Source organism: Bos taurus, chromosome 7, assembly GCF_002263795.3.
Source record: "Bos taurus isolate L1 Dominette 01449 registration number 42190680 breed Hereford chromosome 7, ARS-UCD2.0, whole genome shotgun sequence".
Lineage (NCBI taxonomy): Eukaryota > Metazoa > Chordata > Mammalia > Artiodactyla > Bovidae > Bos > Bos taurus.
In genome coordinates this window covers 30629712-30646115 of record NC_037334.1, presented here as the reverse complement: position 1 = coordinate 30646115, position 16404 = coordinate 30629712, and the positions used below count along the sequence as shown (strand labels likewise).

Here is a 16404-nt window from a genome sequence, read left to right as displayed (position 1 = left end):
TGTGCCACGGCTGTTTAGTTCTTGGTACCTTCACTCTGTCATTTCATAGTGTAATCTTTCAGCCAGAGTAAAGTGCCCCTCTTGTATTTATTGAATTTCCATCCACTTCACATAAGAGGGTTATTTTCCTTCTTCTTCTGTATCAAATTTTAGAGGAAAAAAAAGCTATGGGGAAGATTTTTATTTCTCTTAGCCCTTATATCACAAAGCTGCTTAATTTTATTACAAATTTGAGAACTCCCATGCCAAGTTGTAAGAATACACCTAACGCTTTTCCTTCAAATAAGAAATCAATGGTGTTAATTTGTATGTGGGGTCGACGTACCAGAGTCTGCAGTTTACCAAGAAAGAGAATTTTCTCGTTAGTGTGAGATGAAATTTTTTCTTTAAATGAACTCTTCCTTTCTGCTGACTCTCCGGGGCCAAATATCTGTCTCTTTGGCCAGGATGTTCCATGGAAGGACACTGTGGAAATAAACTGTGAGCTATTTATTGTACTGGGTTACAGGCTCTAATTGGTTGCTGGGAACGATAAGGTGGGTGCAGATTTTATTACAAACAGAAATTGTTTAGGCGGGAAACTGGGCAGAACTTTTTTGGGGCAATAACAATGTGGATGGAGCATGTGAGTCCTACCGATTACTAAGCTGGGTTTTCTTTTGTTTTGAATAGGTCGAATATATTCTACCGAGCCTGTATAGATATTCCCAGGGGTACCGAGCTTCTCGTGTGGTACAATGACAGCTATACGTCTTTCTTTGGGATCCCTTTACAATGCATTGCCCAGGATGAAAACTGTAAGAATTTATTTTAGCTCTGAATTCACATTTCCAAATACCTATTTCAAAGCTAACTTTTAAAATAAGAGTGTTGTTTGAAACTCCTGAAATGTGGTTCACTCTGCTGTGTAACACAAATGTGCACAAGTCTGTTCCATCATTTTATTTTTCCTGTATATCCTGTGCTTTTTCCAAGGATGTCTTGACCTATACAGCTCAATGTTTTTTCACCCATTTATGATTTCAAAACCTTTGTCCTAGTTTAAATCATTGCCAGCAGCGGTGTTAAGGCAGCTGGTATCTACTGAGTACCAACTATGTGTCTGGTTCCAAGAGCAGCATAAGTTATAACTTCTGCTCTGAAGGATTGCACAGTCTTGCTGGAGTCACACTGTTTGCAAAAACGAAGTAAGGAGACAACACTTTCTTTAATCAGGAACAACACCCCTCCAGTCAATTGGCTTTTCTTCCTCTTAAGTAGTTGTTGGAGTAAGAAATGGTAGTCAAAACCATAGACATATGATTGAGGAATTTGTCTCTAAACATCTTAGTCTAAAATGAACCGTGTAATTTTCTTCTATCTTTATTACTGTTACTATCATTATGTTTGAAAAAATAATTTAATGCAAACCTTTGCAGTAGTTTTCATATAAACTTTATATATTTGTTTTTATCAATTTTGGGGAAAATGTTATAAGGTGATTTCTAGTATTTGGAATAGATTTAGATTTGGGTGATTTTGATGTGCTTCAGTGAGAAACACTGGTTTGAATGATGCAATTTTTTTCTTGTCATCCAACTGACTGATCTGTGAACTGATAAATTTGGATTATGCAGTACAAAAAAAAGCAGAGAGAACAGATTTATGTAAGAAACTTAATTTTGGGGAAAAAAAGTGTTATTTTAATTTTTCCTTCTCCACTTACTTTCTCTCACACACATATGAACTGAAAAAAATATTTATAATATTACTGATCAAAATGCTGATGATCAGATATTTCTTTTCCATGTTATCTTTGTTTTCTTTGTAAAAAAAAAATAGAATCCTCAAAAAGCATATTATGCTCAACTTTCTTTTTCTATTTTACCCTAACCCCAAACCAATCTCAAATCAAAAAAATGAATCTTTGGACATATAAGTACATTCCTCTTACTTACCAAGTTTCCATTGGAAAGTTTTTTTTTCTGCAGTAATGCTCCTATTTGAGGGAGTGTCTGTTTTCACAGGGGAAAATCTCCGTGTTGGACATGAGTGTGTGGTTGGTGTTAGAAGCAGAAATGGCCATGGCGGCCAGTATGCTCTGTCTTCCCAGGATGGCTCCATGCTCAGCTCTCCCAAGACTGGGTGTAGGTACACATGTGGAAAAGCACTGTTATCAGCTCCCCTGGTTAGAACCTCGGTGTAGCTTCACCTTCTAAAAGATGGAATCTGATCCAGAAAGATTCCATAAATCCTATACGGCCTTCTATTTCCTTCTTCAGTACAGCCTACTACAGACTGAAGATATTCTGGTGTGCATGTCAAGGAATGTCTGGAAGTAAACACATCAAAGTCTAGAGTTCTAAAGTACGTAGCACATAGTCCAAAAATTCATTCATTCATTAGATAGTTGTTGAATACATACTAAGGACCAGTGTCATTGCTCCATACTGTAAGTACAGCAGGAACAAGACATACAGGAAGTCCTGCCCTCATGGAGCGTATAGTCTAATGGAGGGAGACAGATTATCAACCAATAAATAAGTAAGTTAGTTTGTCGTGTGATGATAAGTGTCATAGAGATAACAAAGCAGAGAAGGGGCGAGGAGTGCTAGGAATTGGGAGTTGCGGGTTTAGAGATGACCAATGTGGGCCCTATGAGGAAGGTGGCCTTTGGGCAAAGACTTAAGGAAGTGAAAGAACAAGCCACATGTTCTTTGGGAGCAGAGTGTTGCAGGCAGCTGGACTCCAAGCATAAAGGCTCAAGATGGAGATGCTACTGGCCTGTAGGAAGGGCATCACAATGGTTAGCATAGGTATGTCAGCTGGAGAGAGTGGGTTGGGGGGAGTTAACTTAGATCTGGGGACAAGAATCTTATAAAGTCCAGAAGGTCACTGTCAAGACTCTGGATTTTACTCTGTTTGCATTGGACAAATGCAGTATTGTAGAGTTTCAAGCAGAAGAGTGATATGATCTGACTGAAGTTGTTACAGGTTTACTCTGGCCACTTAGTGGAGATCTGACAGTGAGGGTGAGGATGGAGCAGGATCCAGCTAGAGGCTCTTGCTGGAATCCAGGGAGGAGGGGTGATGGTGGTTTGGACCAGGGTAAAAGTGGTGGAGGTGGTGAGAAGCGCTTGGATTCTGGATACATTTTGAAGGTAAAGTCAACAGCCTTTGCTGACACGTTGGATGCCGAGTAAGAGAAAGGAGTCAAGGATAACTCCAGGGCTTTGGTCTGAAGAGCTGGGTGGATGGAGTGGCCACTTAACTGGATTACGAGTCACTCATGGGAAGCGTGAAGTGACTGCTCTTCTTCCCTTTGACGTGGATCTCTGGGGTGGAAGTCTCACATCTGCAACATTGCTTCTACCTTGTGATGCTGTTACAAAGATGAGAGGGATTTAGGGCCTGGGCTGGATGATTTGGGTTTTATGTGCCATTCACAGCCACCTGACTGTGGTGTCTGGGAGTGTACCAGCTGGTCTCCAGGTTGTATGCTAGTGCCATCCAAAATGTGCTTGGTGGCAACCCCAGGGGCATTGCTTCTCAGACCTTCTTTCTCCCATAGTTCAGCCTTTGTGAAGCATTCTTGAGGTTGCTGATTAGAGTATTGAATAAACTCTACCAGGGCACATGTTATGCATCATTTAGCACCTGAAATCCTTGGAAGGAAATTCGCAAAACTTCAGCACTTTCAAGTATTATGGATTCAGTAGACAAACCATGTAGCTCTTTTGGGTTGAGTTCAGAGCTCTAAGTAAGGGTGGAGGGAAGTTGAAAGATAATTAAGTCATTGACTAAAATGTTCAACAGTGACAATCCCCCATCCCCCTAAGGGTATTATAGGAATTTTATTTCAGTTCCTGTCTCAAAGTCGTATATCTATCATGGGATTGGCCACCCAAGAAACCAGTAGAAAGCTTCATCAGATGGCGTGGGGGTAGATATACAGCTTTGACTCTAACTGGAAGATGGATTCTCATTCCATATGATTCACAGAGGTACCTAGGGAGGCTTTATAATGAGGGCTCTTTTTTCTGTACCGAGAAAATACTCGGTGTGATTTAAAAGAGCAAATGTGTGAAAGGGCATGGACAGATAATTTAACAGATAGCCTTTCACAGCCCTGAGTAATTTAAATCATCTCACCAGGATTAGCAATTTGAAGACAATTTTTATTCTACCAAGCTAGCCACAAAATAAAGTAGGTACCTTATAAAGAAGCTTCTTGAGATCAAAGACTTATTTGACAAAATGCCTCCACAGAGCCTCCTTCTAGTGCTGTGCACACAGTAAACAATACAGGCTCACTGGATACATATTGAGGATTTTACTGCCATTATTAGAAGCGATGGATACAAAGTTCAGCCAGCTGTTTTTTCTTGGTTAATGAAATTGTTACATGATCCAAGACATTCAAGGAAAATATGATTTTGCTTAGTGAATAATACTTATTAAGCACTTTCATTTATAAAAATACCACTTTCTTCCCATGGTTCTTTCAACAGTGAAAGTACACATTTCCTATTGAGCGTGTGGGGTGGGTTCAGGCTTCAGGCACTGGCCCCTCTGGCAGCGGCCACGAAGCAGTGGGACACGCTCCCTGCCCGGACAAGCCATTGAAAGCCGCCTTGCCTCAAAGAGAGGGCAGCGTTTCACACAGGCATTTGGGCTCTGGAAGCAATTCGTATGTTATTTTCTTTAAGAAAGAAAAAAGAAAAAAACCCATAGTTCTAAATGTAATAGAGCTGCAAAGAGAGCACGGCTGCGTCCACTGTGGGCCTTTCAGAAGAGCCTGAAGGAACGCCTGTGTCGACAGATTGTATCCGCAAGGAGGAATGAGGTTCCCCAAAGCTTCCAGTGGGGGATTAGCTCCTGCAGAGTGTAAAGACCATAGTGTATTCATATTCATTTCAGAGGAAATTAAAAAAAAAAACCTGGGAATAAATGTTAAACAAGTCTTCCTGCTGCTTTTTCTGTCTTGGCATATGAAGCTGAGGTGGTGGAATGTGAAACTTGATGGCAACACAGAGGTTGTTACACTGGACTAAACTCTGTCTGAGAGAGGCCTGCCTTTTCGTTTTGATTTTAAAGAGCAGAAAATAAAGACGGGCACCTCTGCATGGTGCCCTGGCCCCACCATCCCACCAACAGTGTGGAACTAGGCCCTGGGTAGAGAAGGCTCCATCAAGCCTTCTGTCTGTGAACATTGAGGAGATGATGGTATAGTTCAGTCCAACAAGAACATCGGTCTGCAAGACCCTATGGGGAGCATCGTGATGGGGAACAAAACCTCAGACCCTGTCCTCGAAGGGCTCAGTGTAGGAGAAGGCACATAAGCAAAAACTACACTGTAGAACCTAATACGGGTGCCTTATGACATGGCCATAGCAGGGAGCTGGCCTCGGTGGTGTCAGTGATAGTCAGTCAGTTCTGGCTGACTCTTTGCGACCCCATGGACTGTAGCCCGCCAGGCTCCTCTGTCCATGGAATTCTCCCAGGCAAGAATACTGGAGTTGGTAGCCATTCCATTCTCTAGGGGATCTTCCCAACCCAGGGATCAAACCTAGGTCTCTTGCATTGCAGGCAGATTCTCCACTCTCTGAGCCACCAGGCCGGTAGGCTCGGTGTTAATGCAGTTGGGACAAGTCCAGTTCCAGGCCCTCGTGCACAGTGGGCAGCTGAGATTGGACCCCTCCCATAAATCCTGGAATCAGAAATCACTGTCCCTGAATGGGGACTAGAAAGTGCTACCCTCAGGCCCGTAGTCCAAGGAGCTCTCCATTTGGGGCCATTGATGAAAGCAGTATGTCGCATTCCAAAACCGGCCCCAGCTATGGGAGGGTATGGAGTTGGGTTTTGCATTACTTGCCAGTTGTGGAAACCTTAAGCCAAGAAGCTGATATAAAACTTGGCCCAGAACTGGAGGAACATGGGGGGTCCTAGAACAAGCAGAGAAGAGTTCCACCCCAGAGGTATCTGCTCAGGACTCCAATAGAAGGCAGTGGCCACTGAAAAACACCTTCATTGAAGGAAGCGGCAAAAGACACAGAGGAGCCCGCTGTCATGAGAGTTTTGACCTCTTGGATGCCTCAGTCCTTGGCGCCTTGCGAGCCTTGCTTTAGGATTGAGGCCCGCATCCCTCCGCTTTCTGAGGGTGTAGAGGGCTGAGAGCTGAATTGTCTTCAGCCTACAGAGCCACTTTACCCGTGGTCGTGTTCCCTCCCCGTGTAGCCTGTGTCCAGGGACTGGTCAGTGTGGGTGGGTATTAAGGACTGCTCCCGTTATTCCAAAGCCAGATGACTCGAAAGGTTAATTAAGTACTTAGTTAAGTGCTTTTAATTGCTCTTGACACCATCCTCTCTCCTCGTTCTGCAGTAAACCTCCTGTACACAAAACGCAGATCTCCATTTCAGACTATTTCCCAGGGGACCTGAATTCATACAGGTGCTACCAGATTTATATTGCCAGCTCAGACTTCTCACTGGAGACCCAGGCTCCTGTCAACCTGTTGAATTCCCACCTGCACTTGCCTGTCTCACAGATGTCTCAAACTCAACATATTGAACTGAAACCATCCTACTCTGTCCCCCAAGCTGTCTCTCTCCCAATTCAGTACCTCACTCCCATTCACTCAGCTGTTCTTTCTAGAAACCTTGACACCTTGTTCTTTCTCAGCCCATCTGTCTAGTCATTCATAAATCCCTGTTGATTATATATTCTTAAATGCTTTTCTTTCCATTTTTGCTGCCACCTCCCGATCAGCCTCACAGACAGCTTTGGCCTGGACCTCTGCATTTTTCTTTTTAGTATCACAGCAGCCAAAGTGAAGTCTCATTGATTTTGTTGTTTCAGTTTAATCACTTATTTGGTTAAAAGTTAGTTTTTAACTAACTTTTGGTTCCGTTGATCAGAATTCAGAAGATAATATGGACATGTAATTCTTCTTCCAGAGGCAGTGAGTTGACACATTCTAAGGTGTCCTTCCAGATGTATTTTTTTGCCCATTCTCTCATTTGTGCACATTCTCCCTCTTTTTCTCTGCCTCTCTGTTCCTGGTGGCTTAGATGGTAAAGAATCTGCCTGCAATGCAGGAGACCTGGGTTCAACCCCTGGGTCGGGAAGATCCCCTAGAGAATGGAATGGCAACCCCCTCCAGTATTCTTGCCTGGAGAATCCCATGGACAGAGGAGCCTGGAAGGCTAGAGACTATAAGGTCACAAAGAGTCGGACATGACTGAACAACTAACACTACTACTATTAGATTTTTTGTACTGCAGCTCACTTTTTCATTTAATGATATAGGGTGATGATGCATTTAAAGTATAAGTGCAATCACCTTACACCCTAGCTTCATCCCCTTTTTTGGATTGCCGTTACTCTTATAATCAATCCCCAGCTCTTTAAAATGATAGCCCATGGACTACATATAGTCTTCAGAAATGTTTTGTATGGCTCACTTAGTGTTTTGTAAAATTCTAATTCAAGCATCATCAGACTGCCTATGCTCTATTTGGTTTGCTACAGATCCCACCGTCCTCTGTTGTACTAACTTACTTCACATTCAAGGTATCTGTCTTAAGGAAACTATCTTTCCTACCTCAAGTTTCCAGCCCTGATAGATGTTTTCCTGACTCCTTTTCTTCTCTGTCACAGCAGTTATACTTGTAGAGACTATATATTGTCAATTCTAAGATTTGCATATTTTTTTGCATTTTAATCTTTCTGAACCTGGTCTTACAATGCACAGTGACTTAAAATTAATGACAGTGACTTAAAATTAATGGTGCAGCTTGCAATTCATGGAACTTTAAATTTGATGAAACCAAGTAAATAATTGTGAAGACGTTTGTATATCTGTCTCTCTCATGAGAGTTTAAATGGTCTGAGAGTCGGGCTATTACTGTCCTGTTCCTCTATATCTGCAGCGCTTGCAGTGTCTGGCTTGTCACCAATGCTCTGTAAGCACTCATGGGCTGAATGAATGACTGAGGGTGTAAAATAGGACTTTGTTATACAGATCCTGTATTGCTCTCTCTCAGAATTTTAATTTCGCAGGATTTGGTGAGTTCACGTTCTTTCTTGAGTATATCCTTTAGAGCTTCCAGAGTTTTCCCTCTCCCCCTCAATCTTTGTCTTATAGACTGAAGACAAAGTCTTCTTTGCTTACCATGTCTTCATGGAGAAACCCCTTTATCCTTTGGAGGAATTTCCTTAGTTGTCTCTGGGCATTTTGCAGTTGTCTGGACTGTCTTGGCTTGGGATAGCATAGTCTTTTCTGATTCATTTCTTGTCCTCTTATAATTCCCTGTTTTTCATTAACACTTTTGTTTATTGGCCCCATCAAAGTGGTATTCAGAAAGAATGATCCTCTGCGTCCTTTAAGTCCTGCTTAAAGTTCTAGACCTTTAAGGGTATCTAGACCTCTAGGGTCTGTGGGCATGTGCAGGCACTCTGCAGAACAACTTTGAGAGCAAATACAGTTCTTTTGTGAAAATTATCCATTCCTAGCTTTACTTTTTTCTCTCTCTAAATTATATGCCCATTTCGTTCAGTAAGATTGAATTTATTCACAAGTACAAGAAAAGGTGATGCCAAAAGCAGAATATAGAGTGTAAGCATTGCTGGTATATCTTGAAAACATGTTTGTTTTGAGGACCCTGTAAGAGAAAATAAGACAGAGAATAAGCATCCCAACTCCTATTACCTCAATGCTCTTATTATCATTAACTTAGATCCCTGTTTATCCCAAATCATCCTAAAAGCTAATATAAACTTTTCTTTGTTACTATTTTGACTTTGGTTATTAAACTTAGAAAAATCTATTGGCCCACACATTCTTTTCTTTAATAAAAAGGTGATGTGACCTTAACAATTTTTGAAAATGAGTTTCTTGAGTTACTTTCCAAGAGCTTAAGTGAGAAGTCAGCCTTTATAATCTATACTCAGAGTATTATTTGTATGATTTCCCCCAGAGACATCATATTCCTCTTTCCAGCAGTGAGCTTCTGGCTGGCTTTCCTGCTCTCTTGCATGTTGATGACATCTTCATTCCACAGTCTCCCCACCCTGCCTTCCTTCCTGCTAGTCTGGCCTTCCCAACCCACCAGAGCTCTGTGTTGCCTGAAGACCTGCGGGTTTCCCTTTGCTTTATCTCTTCCGGATTAGTTATAAATGGGCTAAGTAAGAGGAGTTTTACCTTAATCTCTTGACAGTACTGGTGTTTTGTTTTTTAAGAAAGAGCCAAAACATAAAACATTTCTCTTATCTTTCAGTATGTAGTTTAGAAGTCACAGCCTCTGTGCAATCAAAGGTTTTTTTGAAAGTCTAAAATGTGTGCACACATTTCATATTGGTGATACACTTTTGCCCCAGAAGTTGAAATTATACACAAATTTTATACATGAAATATAGACATAAATATGTATATGCATGGGTTTGTAGGTGCATTTATAACTTTTATGTTTATTTATGGGTTTGTATACACACACAAAAAACCTCTGTACTAGCTGTGAAATGTCCTTTTTTATTTTTGCAACACAGCTATTGAGTAGACACAGAATTGGATTGTGGTCAGGAAAAAAAAAATCACCCTGGAAATCAGAGAGCTAAAACTTCCAGCTTAGCTGTGTCCTTAACCAAATGTGTGACCATGGCCAGTTATTAGACCATGAGCAAATTATTAGACCTTCAGCTTTTTTTTTTTTTTTTTTCTTTTTTTGGTTATAAGAGAGGGTAGAACTGGATCAGTTGTTCTCATATCTATATATTATAAGTATTTGGGGGGAATTTTTAAAAATGCAGATGCCCAGGCCCTACCAAGAGATTCTGGTATTTTTAAGAAAATCTCCCCTGTGAGTCTATTATGCATTCAGGGTAAAGAACTGCCAACTAGACAAACTCTCCCTTGGTCTGTGAGTCTCTTTTTTAAGTTGATATTTCTCCTTCCTAAGACAGGACGGGCCAGGCCAACTGCATGGGCCAATCCAGAGCCCTGCAAGATAAGCTGTTCCTTTGTTGAATTCACCTTATACATGTGATTATTACAATACTCAGAGGTAAAGCGTCCCTGTTGTTGCTGCTCAGTGACTCAGTCATGTCAGACTCTTTGCGACCCATGGACTGCAGCATGCTAGGCTTCTGTGTCCTTTTCCATCTCCCGGAATTTGCTCAAACTCCTGTCCATTAAGTTGATGATGTCATCCAACCATCTCATCCTCTATTGCCCCCTTTTCCTCCTGCCCTCAGTCTTTCTCAGCATCACAGGGTCTTCTCCAGTGAGTCAGCCCTTCACTTCAGGGGCCCACAGTATTGGAGCTGCAGCATCAGCCCAATGAAGAGTTCTTGCACTATCTCATTCAGTCCTTCTGATGACCGTTTTACATTTTACCAAGGACTACATTATGGATTTAGATGTCCTATACTTGCCCACACTCAAAAGTAATACAGTCAGCCCTCTGTATCCGTGGGTTCCATCTGCAGATTCAACCAACCACAGATGAAACATATTGGAAGAAAAATTCTAGAAAGTGCCAAAAAGCAAAACTTGAATTTGCTGTATGTTGGCAACTATTTACATAGCACTTAAATGGTATTAAGTGTTATAACTAATCTAGAGATGACTTTAAGTATCCAGCACGGTGTGAGTAGATTATATGCAAATACTGTGCCATTTTATATAAGGGACTTGCGCATCAGCAGATTTGGGGATCTGCAAGGGTTCTGGAACCAAACCCCTCTGGATACCAAGGGACGGCTGTAGATAGTGGAGTTTAAACCTTGGCCATCTGAATCACTAAGCCATGCTGCTATTACTGTGAAGATTGTTATTTCCACTGCCCTCATTTTACAGATGAGGAAACAGAGACAGAGAGATTGTGTAACTTGCCTTAGGTGACCAAGCTAATAAAAGGCAGAGTTAGGATCTGAACATAGCTTTTTGTGATTCGAAAGCCCAACTTTCAAGCTCCATGACTGCTACTCTGTTGCCTCCCACTTCACCTTATCCACTGCACCCTGTCTGTGCATTGTGCCTCTCTCGGGCCCTCCCTGAACACTAATTCTTTCTTTTTTCTTGCTGTTCCTATGCTCAAAAACAGTCAGTGTCTGTTTCTTAGGCCCAAGGTCTTTTGTTTATTTATTTATTTGGACGTTAAAGGCCCACTGAGGTCTGCCCCCTGCCGCCCTTTTATTCCCCCAGTGCCGAAAACCCATGCTGTGTTCTGTCGGCCTGATTCCCCGCCATCCCACCAGCGTGCCAGACTTCTGTCTCCAGGCATCTTTCATAGGGTTGCCTTCATCCTTCAGCCAGTTTTCCTTGAAAACCTGTTTTGTGCTGACAGGATCGAGCGGAAGGCCTGAAATCCAGAGGGCCTGAATCTCCCTTCTCTGCTCAAAGCCCCCTTCTCGGGGAGCCCTCCTTCCTCTCCCTGTCCCCTGCTGTGCCTCCCATCTCAACGGTCTCCACATCTGGGCTGCAGTGTGGAGCCTCATTATGGAGTCTTTTATCCCAGGTCATAAGTAACTCTGTGAGGGCAAAGACCATCTATGAAAATCTTGAGCAGATAATCATTGCTTAATAAATAGACATTGAATGAGTTCATTTTGGATAATTGTGCTTTCCCCCTCAAATCAAACTGTCTGCTCTTACATTTATTCTGAGACCAGAAAAGCCAATTTTTAAAATACAGACTTACAGGAATTTTTTTAGATGTTGTTTGTTATTATGACTTCTAGGAATTTTTTAGAAGCCTGTGCTTTGCTTATTTGAAGGGCAAATAAAACTGATCTCAAACTTTTGCTGTTCTCCCAGTAAATGTCCCCTCGACAGTCATGGAAGCCATGTGCAGACAGGACGCCCTGCAGCCCTTCAACAAGAGCAGCAAACTCTCCCAGGCTCCCCAGCAGCGCTCTGTTGTCTTCCCCCAGACTCCGTGCGGCAGGAACTTCTCCCTCCTGGATAAGTCAGGGCCCCTGGAATCTGGATTTAATCAAATCAGCGTGAAGAACCAGCGCGTCCTGGCGAGCCCCACCTCCACCAGCCAGCTCCACTCGGAGTTCAGTGACTGGCACCTCTGGAAATGTGGGCAGTGCTTTAAGACTTTTACGCAGCGGATCCTGCTACAGATGCACGTGTGCACACAGAACCCTGACAGGTAACCCCACCTCTCGTCGCTCCCAGGGTGTGCGTGCTTGTGAGACTCACTGCTTGCCTTCCTGTCGCCTCCTCCAGCCACACCTGGGGGAAAATCCTGCAATCAGAGGTCTGGAAAGTTGAGAGTCATGTGAGGTGCTTCTTTGGCTTTATTGTGTAGAAGGGCTGCGTTAACGGGGGCTGCAGAAAGGAATCTTCTGTCACTTTCCAAAGAGCTCTGCCTGGGTCTAAAGGGAGGCAAAATAGAAGGTGCAAACTTATGAATATCATAGGTGGAAAAATGAGGTCAGGATAATTAGAATCCTCTCTATCTTCCAAAGATAATATAGCTGCCCGCTCCGCTGCTGTCACAGTCGTCTCAGGGTTCACCTCCAGTGTGCCGTGGGTATGAACTTAATTAAGTACTAAGAGGTAATGAATTGGAATTTTTTGCTTAGTACTATTTTTCTTCAGAGCATGCAAACCCATAAATCCTGCAAAGCTGTCAAAAGGAAATACCTACTCTGCTAGTGATGTGGAGGAAAACAGATGCCACTTATTCAATAAACTAATATCCACACAGAAGAAAAATGTTGACTAGATACCTCGGAGTCAAAGTTGGTTTGAAAGTTTGTCAATAAAGAATTTTATGGCCATGAACTGAAGATGAAATTTAGCTGAACAAGTGAATTAAAATTTCAGGTACTTTGATGAGTGGCACAGTAGACATAATGGAACTATTATTTATGAATCAAAACGGGTTTATTCGACAGTCTTGATAGCTGGGAGCGCAAAAGACAAAAATCAAATTAATTCAGTAAGAAAGGACAGTGTTTTATCTCTCCTTCACATCCTATGAAAATTTGATTAAATGCAAACTACCTAAAAAACTTTTTAATATAAAGGCAGAAAGTAAATTTTGGAAGTAGAATAGGAGACTCCAAAGCAGGACTCCTGAATTAATTTTCTTAATTTAGCCACTGATTAACCTTAAGCCACTCAGCACTCCTTGCCCTAAGATATATGCACCCAACTGTCCCCTCCTTAGCTCTGCAGGATACAGCAGTGTGCTGGAACCCAAGCAGGCAGGGAGGATGTTGGAGAGGGGGCAGATCTTTTTTATTTTTTTAATTTATTTTATTTCCATTTAATTTATATTTTTTATCTTTTTATTTCAGATAATGATCCATTTTTAGGGTACACATGCATTTTTATGTGTGTATATGTTTTCTTTTGTGCCATGCTAGACACCACTTGCTTGGCATCAAAGCATTGCTGTAACTGATTGATGTTGAAACATTCATATTAAGGCCATTAAGGCAGCTGTGTCTGTATCATCTTTTACCTTCAATAGGAGAGCCTCCTGGTGAAAATACCAACAGACTTCTGCATATCTTTGTAGTGTTGGCTTTAAGGGAACACAAAAGTTTTGGAAATGTTTTTCTTACTCCAGAAGGATTTTTTTTTTTTTTTAATTTGCTTTCCTTGCAAGTATACAGATAGCCTAAAGATATATCTTTTCAAAGTTTGCAAAGCATTTTGGTTGTTTTTTTTTTTTAATATAAGAAGTGCATTACAATTTGTTATTATAAACTTGCTTTTTAAATTGAGGGACTTTAGGTATGCATGAGTTTAGGTGTATCCTGAGAGATTCATTGTGATCATCACAACTGAATACACAAGGTAAGATGAAATGATAGTTGAAAATTTCTGGATGGAGGAACCGAAAGCTTAGCTTTGAGTATGACGACTTCACACTGAATGTCATATGAAACAATGAAATATATCATGGTAAATAAAAAGATAGCAAAACAGACTGTTTTGTCTGACCTCAGTTTCGCTTCGAAAACCCTGTGTGTATTCTGGTTTAAGTTCCTGTGAAGTCTGTTCTGTCAAATAATAGTGTTAGAATTTGTAAAGCATCTATGTAATCTGTCAGACAAGTGCCCGACAAATTAGAAAACTTACGAAGTGTACAAAATACACTTCCACGAGAGACTGTTAGGTTATTGCCAATTCCAAGCTAATCTAGAGCTACTGGCAAAAATCCAGGTGGCTTGAGACTCCTATCCTGTGTGAGACCCCACTGGGCTTGTTTGATGCAGATGTCCAGGCGTGGTTTGGCCAGGCCCTCCCAGATGGGGTGAAGTAATGTACTTGATATGCAGGTAGATCACCTCATCTCCTTCTCCTTTCCCTGTACTTTGTTGGTGAAGACTTGAGAGGGGGTCACCATCATTCATGAATAAGTTAAAAGTAAGAATTATGACTTCAATGAAGGAGTCCTTTTATAGGCAGAGTAATAAAGTACAGTGTTTCTTATTAATAACAGGGAGATGCTTGAATTATTCCATCACATTTGAGTTGGTTAGTGGGGGTAAGGGAAATAGAGATGCTCAGTCTCCTTGACCCACTAGTTGCACTGAGATACATAATGTGCTTTCAGGATATAGGCTTGGAAGAGCTGTATGGCTGGTGTTCCACACTCTCACAAGCTTTCCTGTACCAGCACATTTGGGGGTAGAAGACGTTCTCTCCATAATTCTTAACCACATGAGTGAATTTCTGCAGAGGAGAAATATATAGAACTGAAGTGGAGCATCACTTTGTGCATAGTTGTGAGATTTGGAGTCTTTTATTATCCACGTGGAGACTTTGAACTGCTGAATAGACGTATTTTCTTTAGTGATTGACTCCATAAATTAACTGACTTTTAGTCCTTGGCAGTTTGTGCCCATTCAGCCCTAAACAGTGAAAAAACTTAGAACCTGCCAGTCAGAAACCATTTCCCTTCTATTTGAAAAACACAAATGCTTTTATTTTGATAGGAAAATCTTGCTACAACTAGAGGCAAGAAAGGGAGACTCAGAAGACAAAGTCAAAAAGTAAACAAGCTAGAGTTTAGTTTCAGATGTGTCCAAGTTTTGAAACAGTCCCCCGAATCTTAGGTCCAAAAGATTTTTCACTCAACAGACTGAATATTTGGCCATGAAACCCAAGACATTTGAACTTTCATCAAAGAGACTGTGTGTGTCTTTATTTGTAAGCTTTTTCATGTGAGGGACCATCAGTAAGTCTATGCCTTGATACAAAGGAAAGAGATCCGAGGATACCCAGGATTGGCAGCCTTACCGATTTTCACTGCCATATTATTTACATTGAACACAAGAGGAAAATTCATTTGACCTGGCAAAGTAGCAGTTAGCATTAAAGATAAAAATATACCCATAATAGGGTCCAGAAGCCACAGGATTGTTATTTCTTAATTTTGTGTTAATGTCACGTCAGACTCTGTGACCCCATGGACTGTAGCCCACCAGGCTCCTCCATCCATGGGATTCTCCAGGCAAAAGTACTGGAGGGGGTTGCCATTTCCTTCTCCAGGGGATCTTCCCAACCCAGGGATCGAACCCAGGTCTCCCACATTGTAGGCAGACACTTTACCATCTGAGCCACCAGGGATGTCCTAATATTAAACATACCTCCCCACCGCTCCAAATTTCTTCTTCCCTTTTCTCAAGCTACTGACTTTTTCTTTCATGAGTAAATTCAAAGGGAGGAAGCTATAGGAATCTAGATCAACCTAGATATTATTTAGGGATTTCAAAAAACATTTATGGTTTAGCATAAGTTTATTCCAGGTGGTGCAGTGGTAAAGAATCTGCCTAACAATGCATGTGATGCAATCCCTGGGTTGGGAATATCTCCTGGAGAAGGGAATAGCAACCCACTCCAGTATTCCTGCTTGGGAAATTCCATGGACAGAGGAACTTGGTGAGCTACAGTCCATGGGGTCGCAAAGAGTCAGACATGACAGAGTGACCAAGTGTACACACAGGCACATAAGCTTATCATCCAGGCCAGGGCAGCTTGACAGACTTGTGCTTGAACCAGGAATTAGAAATCCCTTTCCCTTCTGTTTTTTGCTGCAGAGACTCTCCAAGGTCCCACTGGGGGTAGTGGCAGTGGTCGTGGCGCTCCAGAGAGGAGTAAGCAAAGCCTTCAATCACAGTGGGTTATTTTCTGATGAATATGTTCTATTTTATTCTCTGCAGAATGTCTCTACAGTGCTTATCTTTATTTTGCATCATTTTCCTTTCCTTCTTGATTGTGCCACATGGGGAAAGCTTGCCTTTACACTCGTGGACACACTCACATTTGACACACTCACAAATATCAGCCACTCACATTTGTGTTTTGAGCGTCCTTGTTTATATAATTGTATGTGGAAGTACCAGAGGGGAAGATAACTCTAGAAAGAGCTGTGTGATGGGAGGAACCTGAAGATA

At 41.8% G+C, this 16404-nt stretch overlaps 1 protein-coding gene across 3 annotated transcripts in view; it reads left to right on the top strand.

Moving 5' to 3' along the window:
- PRDM6 (PR/SET domain 6) overlaps window positions 1–16404 on the top strand; it is a 113165-nt gene that overhangs the window by 79078 nt on the left and 17683 nt on the right. For all 3 annotated transcript variants that reach the window (XM_059888182.1, NM_001103255.2, XM_010807097.4), the window contains 2 exon segments: window positions 673–797; window positions 11795–12137. In XM_059888182.1, the coding sequence (XP_059744165.1) occupies window positions 673–797; window positions 11795–12137 (468 nt within the window).